The following is a 14,818-nucleotide window of genomic DNA, read 5'->3' on the forward strand; positions in this document are numbered from 1 at the left end:
CAATCCTCACCACTCCTCAATGTTATATCGTGGCCAGGTTCACCTTATTAAAACATAAAATTCAACCAAGTAAATCTGAAGACCCAGTTGGCTTTAATTAAGTAATTCATGACTCCAGGCAGCATCCCATTTAGCAACCTGAAGGCTGCTCCGAGGGGTGTGGGGCAAGGGAGTTATTACCAAAAGAAAAGAAAGGTCTTGGGCAGAGACATCTTTTTTGGGGGTAGAGAATACAAAGGGTCTTATCATGCAGATGATAGCTTCTTTCCAGAGAGCCTGGAGAGGGACCCTGTGATAGATTGATTACTGGTACTTGATCAGAAAGTTCCATTCTGGTTGGTTAAGGTTATATTTCTGGGAGAGTTTGAAACTGTAGTTAGATCAGGTATTAAATCTAGGTTTGGTATCATGGGCTTTTAGCATAAATGATGCCCGTTTGGGCCTGTGGTTTTTCTTTAACAATCTATTCACACATCTAAATTAGTTTTTGGTCCCTTATATCCATTATTTAAATCCTATAAACCCAATGATTACACTTGGGAACAAATGGTCAAGTATTATTAACCTGATGTTCTTATTTCGCTATTTGTATTTGTCCTGTGTTGGACATAAATCTGACCACAAAGGTCTTGTGTTTCCAGGCATTGTATCTTAGTCACAGAATGATCACATATATTTCTACAAATAGGTGACCTTTGCACAATGAAATCTCATGGGGAGGAAAACATCTGAATAAAAGAGAAATCATCACACCTCAAGTGATTGCGTACCAGAGCTTTGGTTTTCAGTTGGTGGCTTTCAACTTTACCCAAAATGGAAATATATTAACATTCTGAACTAGTAAATGAATAAAGACGTGGAACTGGTAACGCTAATAAAAGCCAACAAAGAAAGCCAGTGGCAATGCTAATATAAACTGATAAATAACAAATGACCCTGGACAAAGAAGCGAGAGTATTTTTAAAAATAAGAGATTGAAGGAAAACGTTTGCCTTTGTGCCCTGTGTTTTATTCTGCTACTCACTCCTCCACTGCAGGTGAAAACCAGAGCTCCAGAGCACAACACTTCTCAAACATAGCATACACAGATTACCTGGGGACCTTTTTGACATGCAGTCTGCTTTGTAGATGTGGGGCCGAGCCCAGGACTCTGCATTTCTAACCACCTCCTGGGTGACTTGCTGCTGCTGGTCCAGCGTCCACTATTTGAGTAGCCAGGCCCTAGTGGAAAGGAAGCTGACTGAATTAATTGGGAGCAAGTGTCAGTGGGAAGGGAGCCCGATCCGCCAGGACTCGGGCCAAGGAGAGTGGGGCTGCACGAGGCTACAATTAAGAAAATTAGAGGATCTCTCAGAGGATGTGTGTTGGAAAAGCAGGATTGCAGCCAGCTGGGCAATGGGAGGGAGACGAACCAAAGCATGCTTAAAATTTTGCAGGTCTACAGATAATCAAGTGCTCATGAAGTAATGTCAAGAGCTGAATAAAAAATAGCAACAGCTAATCAATTAGAAAGACCACGTAAACTGTTTTTAGTTACACAGAGATCCAATCTCTGCTACTTTAGATATGTATCTTGCTTTTCTGTAAAATGAACAAAAATAGAAATATTCAACCAGGGTTTATGATTAAGCAAATACCTATAAAGCAAGTTAGCAATTATTCTGAAAATTGCTACATTGGATAAATTGGAAATGAAGAAGAAATGATGTAGTTGGATACATCTTCAGATTTCCTCAATATGGAAGTGAGAAAACAAATTAATTATTTGGTGAAACAAAGGCATGAATGCAGGGGTATGGTCTTAGGGGCCAGCCTGCCTCCTACAGCGACTGCCCCGATTTACTGAGGGGGGCGGGGCAAAGGAGGGTTAGAAACAATCCTGTTAAGGGCGGAAGACTCTCTGCAGAAAAGTGGGTGTGGAAGAACTACATAGCCGATTTCAGCCAAACATGAAGATAACACTTCAGAATAAAGCTATTGAACATCAGATTTTCACTTTAGTTTTTTTAAAAGTCATTTCACTAGTTACACCGAAGATCTCTGACCCTCCTCTGTGGCTAAACTGAATATATGATAATTTCCAACACGAAGGAGTGTAGCCATATAAACGAACAAATTCCTTCTTTTCTTACCTCCCTTTCCAGCCGTGCTAACTTTTCTTTCTCTCTGAGGTTTTATTGCCCGTCCTTTATTTTTCAACGCTATATTTCTGCATTGTGCTTAAAGTGGAAACTACTGTTCTCGGAATTGCCTGGATGGCCGCAATCACCTATTTCTTTTCAGTTCTTCCTTCTCCCCACCCCTCACTAGTTCATCTAGATTCAAAGGTAAAGACACACTGATGCCTTGCCGCCCTGCTTCCGACTTCCGGATAAACTGACCCCAGAAAATTCACTGGACGTGGCCAAAGTGCAGGGAAGGCACTATGTACAAACTTTTTTGGGTGCGACAAAGACACTGTGTCATTGGTTAAAACTGCAGCTTCAGCTCAACCAGTGCGAATGTAAATTTTGTACTCCTATGTTCTGATTGGGCAGAGCCAATTTTTTTGTCGTTCTTCTAAATAACCACCAATCAGCACAGGATTTTAGTTTATGCTCTTATTTGCATGCGAGGTTCTATATAAAAAGGACACGGCATACCAAGCGCATATATTTCCCTTTTTGTTTTCTTTCTTTGGAAATCGTTCCCGCCATGCCAGAGCCGGCCAAGTCCGCGCCCGCCCCGAAAAAAGGATCCAAGAAGGCGGTGACCAAGGCGCAGAAGAAGGACGGCAAGAAGCGCAAGCGCAGCCGCAAGGAGAGCTACTCGGTGTACGTGTACAAGGTGCTGAAGCAGGTGCACCCGGACACGGGCATCTCGTCCAAGGCCATGGGCATCATGAACTCGTTCGTCAACGACATCTTCGAACGCATCGCGGGCGAGGCGTCGCGCCTGGCGCATTACAACAAGCGCTCGACCATCACGTCCCGGGAGATCCAGACGGCCGTGCGCCTGCTGCTGCCCGGGGAGCTGGCCAAGCACGCCGTGTCCGAGGGCACCAAGGCCGTCACCAAGTACACCAGCTCCAAGTGAGTGCTTCTGCACTGTTTAACCCAAAGGCTCTTTTCAGAGCCACCCATGTTTTCACAACAGAGCTGTGTGCTGGCCTGTTACGTGCAGGGAGCGGTTTTTAATGAACTGTGGTGGTCACGCTGAACAGGTCCTGCCAGCTTCCTGGGTCTCGGCCCAGGTTCCCAGCAGTACAGAACGTAGGCTGAAAGTCAGGGCTGACTCCTCAAGCTTTTGGGTCTCCTGGTCATGGGGTGTCCTAGTCATCTTTTTAAAGGTTTCATGGGCTGTGGGGCTAGTGGCATCGCTTCATCAAGCTCCTACAGCGGCCGTGAATGTCCCTGTCTCCCCATTTTACCTAAAGCACCAATCCGGTGCCCAACAGTCGAAATTACCGCTCCAGAAGCGGAACTTACCTCTTGGGGACGCGGTGCATCTCCCCGCCCACGGTCTGGTCTACTGGGGCCTTTTGAGTCCTGGTCTACGTTCTAGGGAAGGTTACAACCAATTACGCTGGGCGACTGCTGCTATCCACTTGGGAACGGTCATTAACCTGGATTTTCTGTTTCCTAATTTTTAAATTCGGCTCGTCCTTAGGTTTCTTTTCAATCAATGTCAAAGCCTAGTTCTCTCCCCGGCCCCTAACTCGTTTGAATTGTGTTAAATCCACTCACTAGCGTGACCGGCTAATGATCGTACAGCTGAGGGCCACCTCTGCTCCAGTTCCTGGTGATTGTTATACCCTCACACTTGCATAACTCGGCAGCATACTGACCTCTAATCAAACGGCATTGGCCAAAAAGTAAGCGAGTCTACACCTCAATACTAACCCCAGGATCCCACGGTGCCGTAAAAACATGGTAAAAAAAAATACCCACTGGCAATGTCAACTTTCACTTTAATAACGTACAAGGAAAAACAAGACACCACGAAACAAAGTCGAACGTATAAATACATACACTGACAGACTCTTTTAAGTGAAAGAATAGGTGGCCCTGAAAAGGGCCTTTGGTTTTGCTGCAGAAAGCGAGCTTGCGGGTTCGGTCTCAGCCCCCGAAGCCGTAGAGGGTGCGACCCTGACGCTTGAGCGCGTAGACAACGTCCATAGCGGTGACTGTCTTGCGCTTGGCGTGCTCTGTGTAGGTGACAGCGTCTCGGATCACATTCTCCAGGAATACCTTCAGCACCCCGCGAGTCTCTTCGTAGATGAGACCAGAGATGCGCTTGACGCCGCCGCGCCGGGCCAGGCGCCGGATGGCGGGCTTGGTGATGCCCTGGATGTTGTCGCGCAGGACCTTGCGGTGGCGCTTGGCGCCGCCCTTCCCGAGCCCCTTACCGCCTTTGCCGCGTCCTGACATCCTTAAGTCAAGCTTGCTAACCTGACAGCACAATACTGAAAGTAACGCTGCTCAACACTTTTATAGGAAACTGGCGGACCTGATTGGAAACCACAAGTGCAGAGGCGGGAACCTAGTCAGTTCCCGCCTTTCTCTCCTTTGATCAGTGCTCAGAGCTGTGCAGACCCAGTGTTGAGTCTGAAGGGACCATGGACCCAGGGGATGATACTTTGTCAATGCTGCTCCATATGGATATGTATGTATGTATTCGCGTATAATACGTGTAGCATTAAGTGGGCAAAAATTCATACTTTCCACAAAGAAGCCTGACACTGATCCTTCAGATTTCCCAAAATATGAAGTAATTAGTCAATACACTTCCCTTACAAGACACTTATAAGACATAATCTTCAAATTGTTTAAAGTAACATCTGTAAATCAGCAGCCGCTCAACATTAATTATTATGACACTATAGTGTTATGGAGGCCCTGAACTCCTCCCTCAATATGTGCCCCTCTAAGACAGCCTGACAGCATCCCTATTCGTTAAAACCTCCTGTGAAGTCGTTTTAAAGTAATTTTCCTCCAAATTAACAGCGACAGATTAACAGGAGAAAATTAAATTTTAATATGTGCATACGGGGAATGCATCTAAGCAGGAAAATCCCAAAAACAGGCAAAATACGGTATATCTATCATTTTGGACATAGGAGAAAGTGGGGAAGGGGTCTGGGATTTCAAAGACGAAATAGGCAATTCAGAGGTAGAGAAAGTGGCAAACACTCTTGCTAGGCAACTTAGAAACAATAGGACAGAAAGAAATCTAGTGGACAGATTTTTTCATGGACTGTTCCTGTCTACCATACTTAATTCACATGTGCTAAAAATGTGCTAAAAAGATTACGCTAAGGTTCCCTTCCTACAGCAGGTCTTTCTGTCTGAATCTCTTTAACAAGGAAAGGGAAATTCTTCCTGAGATTATTGGGCTTAATTAACTTCAACTCAAAATTGCCTGTAGGCCAGGGTGTCACATTTCAGGGAGACTTGCTCCCATTTCCCTTGAGGACTCTACAAAATAATATTTAACTCATCATTCATTCCCTTGTGGAGGTCCAGCTGACTTTGGGTAGATTTTCTTTTCCTACATGGTCTGTGAGGAGGAGGACCAAGTTCATCACAGCTGAGTTTACAGCGTATGGAAAGACGTTCCACAGTGAATTTCTTAACCTGGGATATGCAGACGGCATTCAGAGCCTCTGTATATATAGAACAGAAATTCCATCTTTATTCTTACTGTCCCCCACCTGAACCTAAGCAGTTCCTCTGTTTATGAATGCAGGCAACAAATAGTTTAATTGGCAGAAATTGTGCTGTATTCATATCAGGATGCATTTGCAGCTGTCAAGATCTCAAAAATACCTTTTAAACATAGTACGCCATCTAAACTGTGGTAACTCTTGGTCTCATGGGAAATATTGTTATTTATTTAATGTATTGATAAAGAAGTACTATGTTAGTACTTCATCAATTTGGGTTTCTCATAAGCTTAATAACGGTATTTTAATGTAAATGTTTTCCTATGTAATCCTATGTATATTTTCTGAAACATTTACAAGCATTATTTTGGGAAGGGACCCATAAGCTTTATCAGTTTCATGAAGAGCCCATGACACAAAAGTGGTAAAGAATCCCTCTTCTGTAAAATCCTGAATGCACTGAAAGTCTCTGGGTATCAAGAATGTGCAGGAAGTGGCACGAGGAAAACTGACAATGTCTCAATAAAAATCAGGTTAGTCACAATACTCTGACAGAGGTGTGAAAGGAAAGTGACGATGATTTTCTGCACTTCTACACACTAAAAAGGTCACTGCGTCTCCTTGTCTTAGAGAATTTTCTTGGAGAATGAGTGCGTCTGAGTTTTCACTATTCCCTTAGAAATGAAGTTTTTCTAGTGATTAAGCCCTGTCTTCAGTATTTACGATGTAGAGATACCTCCTAGGTTGTGGACCAAATAATCTGTAGATAAGTAAAATATGGACCTCTAAAATTAGTATTGTATTTTCTAACAAGACATACCGAAGATTGTCTCAAGACATAAGGTTGTTGTTTCTTTTACTTTGTGCCTGAAGATGTGTGAGATTATTTTTCCCTAACTTGCTTTCGTTCTAACTTACATGTATGTAAATCTGTTTATGCTTACTCAATAATAAATTGTGTTCTTTCTCTTCTATATTGATATAGAAATGTCTTTTTTTTTTTTTTGACAGAACTGTTTTATTTCTCCAACATGTGAAGGGGACAAACAGCCCCCTAGTTTTTATATTCCTTTATCACATCTAAGAGGAATGTGCTTGATGCAACATGAATTCTCTGCCTGTTAATGTGAGGATTCAAACTCTCTAAGAAGAGGCGTATTTCAGGCACTCAGACCTCAATGGCAGAAAGTGGAGCAGGCAACTTATTTCCTAATTGCTCTGCACCTTCAATAAATGATAAGGCCCCAACCAGTAAGGCTGGGCTCTCATTCAGTTTCAAATGAACAAGTATCATGCATGACTGTATGGACAACCCTATGTGAAGTGTGATAGCACAGAGAACAAGCCTTCAGGCAGCAGCTAGACAGCAGAATAAAGCCCTGGAACGGGACTGAGGACACACTTGTGTTCCGGGTCCACACAGACTCCCTGTGCGTACTTGGGCACGTTTCTTTATATAAACGACTCATCTATCAGACCATTGGTTGTTTACAGGCTACTAGGAAGATTTGAAAGTGGACACGTATGCAGATAATATGAAGCAGATTATAATAGCCCGTAGAGAAATCAGTGTAGCAGTTGAGAAGAGGGGGAGATCTCATGCACGTTAAGAGACTGGGAATGACATATATAAACACTTCAAAGTGTGTCATTTGATCAGTTTGATGTACACATTGACTTTAAAATAGGATGAGTAGCAGGAAAACCTGGAAAAATGTACTGTGAAATGTTAGATGGTTTGCCCAAGACCATGTATGTAACTCATAAGCTGCAAGATGAAACTCAAATGCATATCAGTGTGTTTTGCAAATCCCACGCTTGTTCTACTAAACCACCTGCCAGAATGTGACTTAACACCATAGAAAAGACTGAATGCTAAAGTTCTTATTCTTCAATTAGAAAACTACAGGACTACGAGCTATAGAAATCTGAAGCTCACCTGAGGAATACTTCATTGAGAAGAATAAACAGGATGAATTACAGACAGACTGAGAGGTAGTAGGGGCCCATAAAAAGGCTGTGAGAATAGCTGGTCCAGACAAGAAACAAGAGCCACAATTACAACCATAATGGGGGAAATAAAAGAGGAGAGATGAATTTAGGAAGAATTCACTGAACTTGGTGACTCCCTGGATTTGGTGACAATGAAAATGGGAGAATTGAATTTGTGTGTGCCAGGTAATAAAAGAATGGTGTTGTTGATAGAACCTCTGAGATATCAACAGGTAGGTGATCTTTTGATTGGAAACTACTTAGATGAGGTTGGTCACGTTGAGTCTGATGTAGGTAGACGGACTAGCAGATCTCCAGCAAGCACCCAGAAATGTAAGTTTGTCATTTAGGGAAGAGGACAGACCTGAAGAGAGAGACTTCAGAAAGATTTATACAGAGACAGCTTACTCACCCACGAAGGAGAATGGGGATATACTTGGGAGATGTCCAAAATCTAGATGGCTAAGAGGCAGTTCTTCGTTTGCTGGTGCTATGGAATACCAACTGTAATGAGTCAAACCATTTTAGGAAGATTAGGAATACATGAGCTCCATAACCAGAGAATGCACATTCCAAGTAAAAATGATTTCTGCTTAGCTGATTCCTCATCCCTCACCCATCTGAACTGTGGTTTTAATTTCTATTAGCCTTTCCTATTTTTTCTTTGCTAAGTTGGATGTCATGCATGAAGTAATCAGTCATTTGTCGATTTTGATGGGATCAAGGAGTATGAAATCCTCACATCTTGTGCTTTGTTCTGTCTGGTACCAAGGCTTCTTTCTTTTATAGTCCTAGCGAAACACAAACTTGTGCATGCTGCAAAATTAACATAATATGTTAAAGTGAACATAGTTTGAGGAGTGAAAAAAGAAATCAACTTACTCTGCAACCGAACTCAAGGGGTTCACTGCTTCAGGTCCTCTATTCTAGAACTAGACCTGGTTGTGTTAGGTAGTTTTATTTGCAGTAAAGGACACAGGAGATTCACATCCACAGTTCTGTCTCCGGGAAGCAGGAGTCTTAGCCGGTCCTCATACACACTATTTGGCTAATTATATGTTGGTTTCTTCTTGGCAGTCGGCTAAACTTATCCAGTTGGGCTCCAGTCAGGCTCATCCCTTTACAGTTGCATCTGCACAACATGGTGTTATATTTTAACATTTAGCAAGAAGACCATTTAGTGAGAATTGCACAGACCTTGAGACCCTTGTCCCAGCTAACTCTAGCATCAATCTGTTACTGAACATAAAGCATAAGCTGTTTCCTGTAAACCTACATGGTTCCGTAAATAAGAAAGGTAGTTCTAAATATAAAATATGCTTGTTTTTTCAATTTCCTTCTCTTAAAGGAATTCTGTATAAGTGTCAGTGTGAGTGTGTGCTGTGCCAGCGTTTATTCCTTACTGATGCCACTTGAATATTTTGCCCAAGTTCGCCTCCCCCAAACATGACAGACCGCTATCCCCAAAAGCTTGTGAACATTTTAAAACCTGACCCTCCCCTAAAGAGGCAATGTAAGTAAAAAACTTATTTTTTATTTTTTTAGCCATAAAAGGGTCCCAGTCTTTCATGCCTTTTCCTGGGTATTCCCAGCCATCAGCGATTGAGCACAGGCCAAGCTTCCCTGTCAAGAGAACTATTGACTGTTGCATTTCCCCTTTTCCTAAAGAAATGTTGAATGATTGAAACCCAAAAAGAGCTAAACTTCCACATCACCACAACAAGCTCTCATCAAGCGTTTTCAGACAAAATAATGACTTTTCTCTCAGACATTGCTATTATTCCAAGCATCCCTTACTACCCTTGTAGAGAAATCCTGAAAGGGCCTGTGTTATTTCTCCTCATATGAAAGAGATTTTCTGGGTAAATCTCAATGAAAATACATCTGTCGCTGAGCTGTGGGAGAAGCCAGGAATGTCCCCAGCATTACTAAAGAGCAAGCCCCTGAGGACACAAAGGGAAGTATTTAAATTTTAAACGTAAATCAGCAAGTTGCCTCTCCCACCGCTGAATCTCTCAGTGTCCCTGGCTTTTGACACAGGCTGGAGCCAAAGCAATAATCACTGGAGGAAAAAGTTATGAAGCTCTCAAAGCTTGAGCTCTCCCGGAACATTGTACAGTATAATTGGTGTCATTTCTCCCAGGGAAATTTTAATTTTGTGGCTTTCCTGAATTGTAACAAACACAATTCGGGACAGAACTGACACTAGGAAGCTGTCAAGCCGGAAGAGTGAGCTGGGAACCAATCAGCGTGCAGCACCGCTGTGTGTTTATATAGACACGCACCCCAGCCGTGCCACTTAACTCCCTGACTTAATTTTTTTTTCTCTGTCAATTCAAACCAACAACCATGTCCGAAACCGCACCTGCCGTGCCTCCTGCGCCTCCTGCAGAAAAGGCGCCGGTGAAGAAGAAGGCTCGCAAGTCCACCGGGGCCGCCAAGCGCAAGGCGTCGGGCCCCCCGGTGTCCGAGCTCATCACCAAGGCCGTGGGCGCCTCCAAGGAGCGCAGCGGCGTGTCGCTGGCCGCGCTCAAGAAGGCGCTGGCGGCCGCCGGCTACGACGTGGACAAGAACAACAGCCGCATCAAGCTGGGTCTCAAGACCCTGGTGAGCAAGGGCACCCTGGTGCAGACCAAGGGCACCGGCGCCTCGGGCTCCTTCAAGCTCAACAAGAAGGCGGCCTCTGGGGAGGCCAAGCCCAAACCCAAGAGGGCGGGCGCCGCCAAGCCCAGGAAGGCTGCTGGGGCTGCCAAGAAGCCCAAGAAGGCCGCGGGCTCGGCCACCCCCAAGAAGAGCGCCAAGAAGACCCCAAAGAAGGCGAAGAAGCCGGCGGCAGCTGCGGGAGCCAAGAAAGTGGCCAAGAGCCCGAAGAAAGCCAAGGCCGCCAAGCCCAAGAAGGCGGCTAAGAGCCCGGCCAAGGCCAAAGCCCCGAAGCCCAAGGCTGCCAAGCCTAAAGCTGGGAAACCAAAGAAGGCGGCCCCCAAAAAGAAGTAATGATTGAGGTGATCTGAGAACACAAAGGCTCTTTTCAGAGCCACCCAATGAATCTGATAAAAAGAGCTTCTAAGACCCTTTTTGATGGAGTGGGGGAACGGAGGTGGAAATCTTTATACTTTAATTCTGACTAGAGGCCGCAGTGTAGCAATCCACAGAAAGGGTGGTTGGTGCTGGAAACAGCCTTTGGGGTTAAGGTGGCTGGGCACTCGGCGTCCTACCTTTTCACTCTAAACCTTATCTCTCAGATTATCAGCCCGTTTTGTTACATGTGTGGATAGCCTCCCTTTTTATTGCCGGGTACAATTGACCCCCAGAGTGCGAGTTTTGTTTCACTTTGTTCCCTGCCTTCTTCCTTAAACTGACACTTTGACAAAAATACAGAAGCACTGTTACCAGGACTAGGCATCTAATGACACTTTACCAGTTACTGGGAGTCACAGTGGTGCTATTATCACCTGCAAGTTGGCTACAAGGTGGGAAAGACTGCACTGAGCTCTCCAGGTATTTGTGAATCTCACTTTCTAGGGTATGTAGCTGACCATTCCCACCAGACAGCCTGCAGTTCAATAAACTGCTGTGGTAAGCCAGGCTGTGTGGCTCCTGCCAGGACCTTGGGTGTTTCCTGAAGTGCAGACCTATTGACTTTGTTCCTGAAGGGCCTTCATTGTTTACGGACCCCAGGATGGGGACTCCCTTAGGTGATGTCAGCCAAAGTAACAACCCCGATACTGCGTTGACTAAGTGGGGTTCAGGCCCCGCCTTTCTTGAAGAAAGAGGGCTTCTCTCAATAGTTCCTGAGGGACTACAGCAAAAGAGGGATTAATGTATTCGCTTTACCTGTTGTGCACAGTCCCAATCCTGCCTTAGCGATACATGCTGTAGGGACCTTAGATTACTTATTGTGCTACAAGTTCTGAATTCCTGGTATGAACTCCCAAGTCAAAACGCCAGGCTCAGACACTCGGGTGACCAGCTGAAACAGTGACAACACTCGGTGCCAAAGGGACACATAAGACGTGTCTGTCAGGCAAGGAAGGGATTGGTGGACAGAGAAAAACTGGGAAGCCAGTGACATGCAAGCAAAGTATCAAGTGTCACCCACGGTGTCCTTTTTCAGGAGGATTGATACCGACAATTCACTAACAGCTCTTCCGATTGAAAGCGTAGGTGGCTCTGAAAAGAGCCTTTGGGTTGGTTTTAGGTTGCCGCTCGGCAGTGAAAGCAATTTATGCCCGCTCCCCACGGATGCGGCGCGCAAGCTGGATGTCCTTGGGCATGATAGTGACACGCTTAGCGTGGATGGCGCACAGGTTGGTGTCCTCGAACAGCCCCACCAGGTACGCCTCGCACGCCTCCTGCAACGCCATCACCGCCGAGCTTTGGAAGCGCAGATCCGTCTTGAAATCCTGCGCGATTTCGCGAACCAGCCGCTGGAAAGGCAGCTTGCGGATCAGCAGCTCCGTGGACTTCTGATAGCGCCGGATCTCGCGCAGCGCCACCGTACCCGGCCGGTAGCGGTGCGGCTTCTTTACCCCGCCGGTGGCCGGAGCGCTCTTGCGGGCCGCCTTGGTGGCCAGCTGCTTGCGCGGGGCCTTCCCGCCGGTTGACTTGCGCGCTGTCTGCTTCGTGCGAGCCATAGCAACCTCTGAAGACCAGCTAGATAATGCTGAAAGCAGGAGCCTGCACCAGTTTATATAACGAGAGTCCTGCTATGATTGGGCCGGCCATCTGTCAATCATGGTTCGCGGGGACGGGATTGGAAACGGCGCCCTTCTTGATCACATGAGCCGCCAATGTGTTCAGACCGAAAATTAACAACTTCCTGTCACCCATCCTTGCAACTTCTGATGTTTTCAACCTTTTCTCGCCTCTACTTTATTCGTGTTTTCTTTAGTTTTCTTTACCTTTTCGGTGCAGAATTTAATACGTATTACGATATATCTTGTTTACTGAATAAAAATGTTAATTTCTATCACCTGAAACTGTCTTTTTGTTGATTTTTGAAAAAGCGCGCGCTAGCTGCAATTGGCGAAGATTTTTTTTTCAGCTTCAAAGTATGTTTTTTCTATTTAAATTTAGCGAATCTTTAAATGTTTATGTACACTAAGTAAACCAAGACCATTAACTCTGAACTTCACATTTGATATTAGAACTACATGAACACATACTTTCCACTCACTATAGCATCTCATATAAAAGCATTCCATCCACTACGTTTCAATTTCCACTGCGGTGTGTGCGAAATGGGGTTAAGAAAAAATCCCCAGACTTATATACATGGTACAACATTCCTATGTGCAACCCTTTCCCAAGTCCCTCTGAACCCCTGTTAAGCTTGGCCTAAATGACAGGACTCCGGGGCAGGTAGCATCGCATTACTGTTTACAAGTGATTAGGACTCAGGAGAGGTGGCTATGGGCGAAATGCATATGGGTAGCCCTATTATGATGCAAAACAAGTGCTTTGAGAAGACAACATTGAAAGGCGGCTTTATTGCTAGTAGGTTACTAACTACATTTGTATGTAAATATTCACCTTTGGCCAAGCATTGTTCTTTCCAATTGTCTCACGGTTTAACCCTGAGGGCCGGCTGCACTGGTGGCCTTCATTACTTGTAAAACAAAAGTATCGCTGTATCCGTTTTAATTAGTTGATGTAACTTTAAAAAACTTCACAAGAATAGTTTCACGTTTCTGTAGTGTTTCAGTAGTGACATCTAACGACCAACAGCGGTAAAGGTTATTTCCAATTATCGGAATAAATTAAGGAACACGCGAGCCCTTTTAGTGAAAAGGTGGGTGGCTCTGAAAAGAGCCTTTGGTTTGGACTGGACGTACTGGAGATGCCGCAAAGGGCACTTCTATTTCCCCTTGGCCTTGTGGTGGCTCTCCGTCTTCTTGGGCAGAAGCACGGCCTGGATGTTGGGCAGGACGCCGCCCTGCGCGATGGTGACCTTGCCCAGCAGCTTGTTGAGCTCCTCGTCGTTGCGGATGGCCAGCTGCAGGTGGCGCGGGATGATGCGCGTCTTCTTGTTGTCGCGGGCCGCGTTGCCCGCCAGCTCCAGGATCTCGGCCGTCAGGTACTCCAGCACGGCCGCCAGGTACACGGGCGCGCCGGCCCCGACCCGCTCGGCGTAGTTGCCCTTGCGGAGCAGCCGGTGCACGCGGCCCACGGGGAACTGCAGGCCGGCCCGCGACGAGCGCGTCTTGGCCTTGGCGCGCGCCTTACCGCCTTGTTTCCCGCGCCCAGACATTATCACTGTAGATTAGCTGAAAGTGATCTAAATTGAGAGTTGGCTCTTATTTATGAACCTTTTTTGGGCGCGAAAACGATGCTGTGTCATTGGCTAAAATTGCAGCTTCAGTTTTGCTAGGACGAATGCAAATTTGGGATACCTGCGTTCTGATTGGGAAGAGTTGTTTTTTGACGTTACTCTGAATAACCACCAATCAGACACAGGACGTGAATTTATGCCCTTATTTGCATGAGACGTTCTACATAAACTGAACACGGCGAGTTCAATTCATGTTTTTCTTACTGTTTTCTCCATCTGTTTTCGAGTCGTCCACACCATGCCCGAGCCAGCCAAGTCCGCGCCCGCCCCGAAAAAGGGATCCAAGAAGGCGGTGACCAAGGCGCAGAAGAAGGACGGCAAGAAGCGCAAGCGCAGCCGCAAGGAGAGCTACTCGGTGTACGTGTACAAGGTGCTGAAGCAGGTGCACCCGGACACGGGCATCTCGTCCAAGGCCATGGGCATCATGAACTCGTTCGTCAACGACATCTTCGAGCGGATCGCGGGCGAGGCGTCCCGCCTGGCGCATTACAACAAGCGCTCGACCATCACGTCCCGGGAGATCCAGACGGCCGTGCGCCTGCTGCTGCCCGGGGAGCTGGCCAAGCACGCCGTGTCCGAGGGCACCAAGGCTGTCACCAAGTACACTAGCTCTAAGTGAGTTCCTGTGCAGCACTGCTTAATCCAAAGGCTCTTTTCAGAGCCACCCACGTCTTCACAACAGAGCATTGTACTGCCCTGTCCCGTCCTGGGGGCTGTATTTAATAAGCTGTGGTGGTCACACTGAGGATAAGCCCTGCCAGGTTCCCAGGTCACAGCCCCAGAGCCCGAGATCCTGATACTCAGGTGCCTAGTACCGGGTTCCCAGCAGTGCAGAATGTTGGCTGAAACCC

At 46.0% G+C, this 14,818-nt stretch overlaps 6 protein-coding genes across 6 annotated transcripts; 3 read left to right on the forward strand and 3 right to left on the reverse strand.

The window, feature by feature from the left end:
• The first annotated feature begins 2,691 nt into the window (after positions 1–2,691).
• LOC117015330 (histone H2B type 1-C/E/F/G/I) lies at positions 2,692–3,092 on the forward strand. Its single transcript, XM_033093935.1, has one exon. The coding sequence runs from the start codon at positions 2,695–2,697 to the stop codon at positions 3,073–3,075; it is 381 nt and encodes a 126-aa protein (XP_032949826.1). The 5' UTR covers positions 2,692–2,694; the 3' UTR covers positions 3,076–3,092.
• Positions 3,093–3,966: 874 nt separating this feature from the next.
• On the reverse strand, positions 3,967–4,427 carry LOC117015342 (histone H4). The gene has a single exon (XM_033093951.1). The coding sequence runs from the start codon at positions 4,407–4,409 to the stop codon at positions 4,098–4,100; it is 312 nt and encodes a 103-aa protein (XP_032949842.1). The 5' UTR covers positions 4,410–4,427; the 3' UTR covers positions 3,967–4,097.
• A 5,528-nt stretch (positions 4,428–9,955) lies between these two features.
• Positions 9,956–11,707, forward strand: LOC117015310 (histone H1.4-like). Its single transcript, XM_033093912.1, has one exon. It carries the CDS (start codon positions 9,986–9,988, stop codon positions 10,628–10,630), a length of 645 nt encoding a protein of 214 aa, XP_032949803.1. The 5' UTR covers positions 9,956–9,985; the 3' UTR covers positions 10,631–11,707.
• A 60-nt stretch (positions 11,708–11,767) lies between these two features.
• LOC117015316 (histone H3.1) lies at positions 11,768–12,494 on the reverse strand. The gene has a single exon (XM_033093920.1). The coding sequence runs from the start codon at positions 12,268–12,270 to the stop codon at positions 11,860–11,862; it is 411 nt and encodes a 136-aa protein (XP_032949811.1). The 5' UTR covers positions 12,271–12,494; the 3' UTR covers positions 11,768–11,859.
• Positions 12,495–13,461: 967 nt separating this feature from the next.
• LOC117015320 (histone H2A type 1) lies at positions 13,462–13,886 on the reverse strand. The gene has a single exon (XM_033093925.1). It carries the CDS (start codon positions 13,884–13,886, stop codon positions 13,494–13,496), a length of 393 nt encoding a protein of 130 aa, XP_032949816.1. The 3' UTR covers positions 13,462–13,493.
• Positions 13,887–14,205: 319 nt separating this feature from the next.
• LOC117015335 (histone H2B type 1-C/E/F/G/I) lies at positions 14,206–14,586 on the forward strand. Its single transcript, XM_033093940.1, has one exon. It carries the CDS (start codon positions 14,206–14,208, stop codon positions 14,584–14,586), a length of 381 nt encoding a protein of 126 aa, XP_032949831.1.
• Positions 14,587–14,818: the final 232 nt, after the last annotated feature.

Source organism: Rhinolophus ferrumequinum, chromosome 22 (genome assembly GCF_004115265.2).
Source record: "Rhinolophus ferrumequinum isolate MPI-CBG mRhiFer1 chromosome 22, mRhiFer1_v1.p, whole genome shotgun sequence".
Classification (NCBI taxonomy): domain Eukaryota; kingdom Metazoa; phylum Chordata; class Mammalia; order Chiroptera; family Rhinolophidae; genus Rhinolophus; species Rhinolophus ferrumequinum.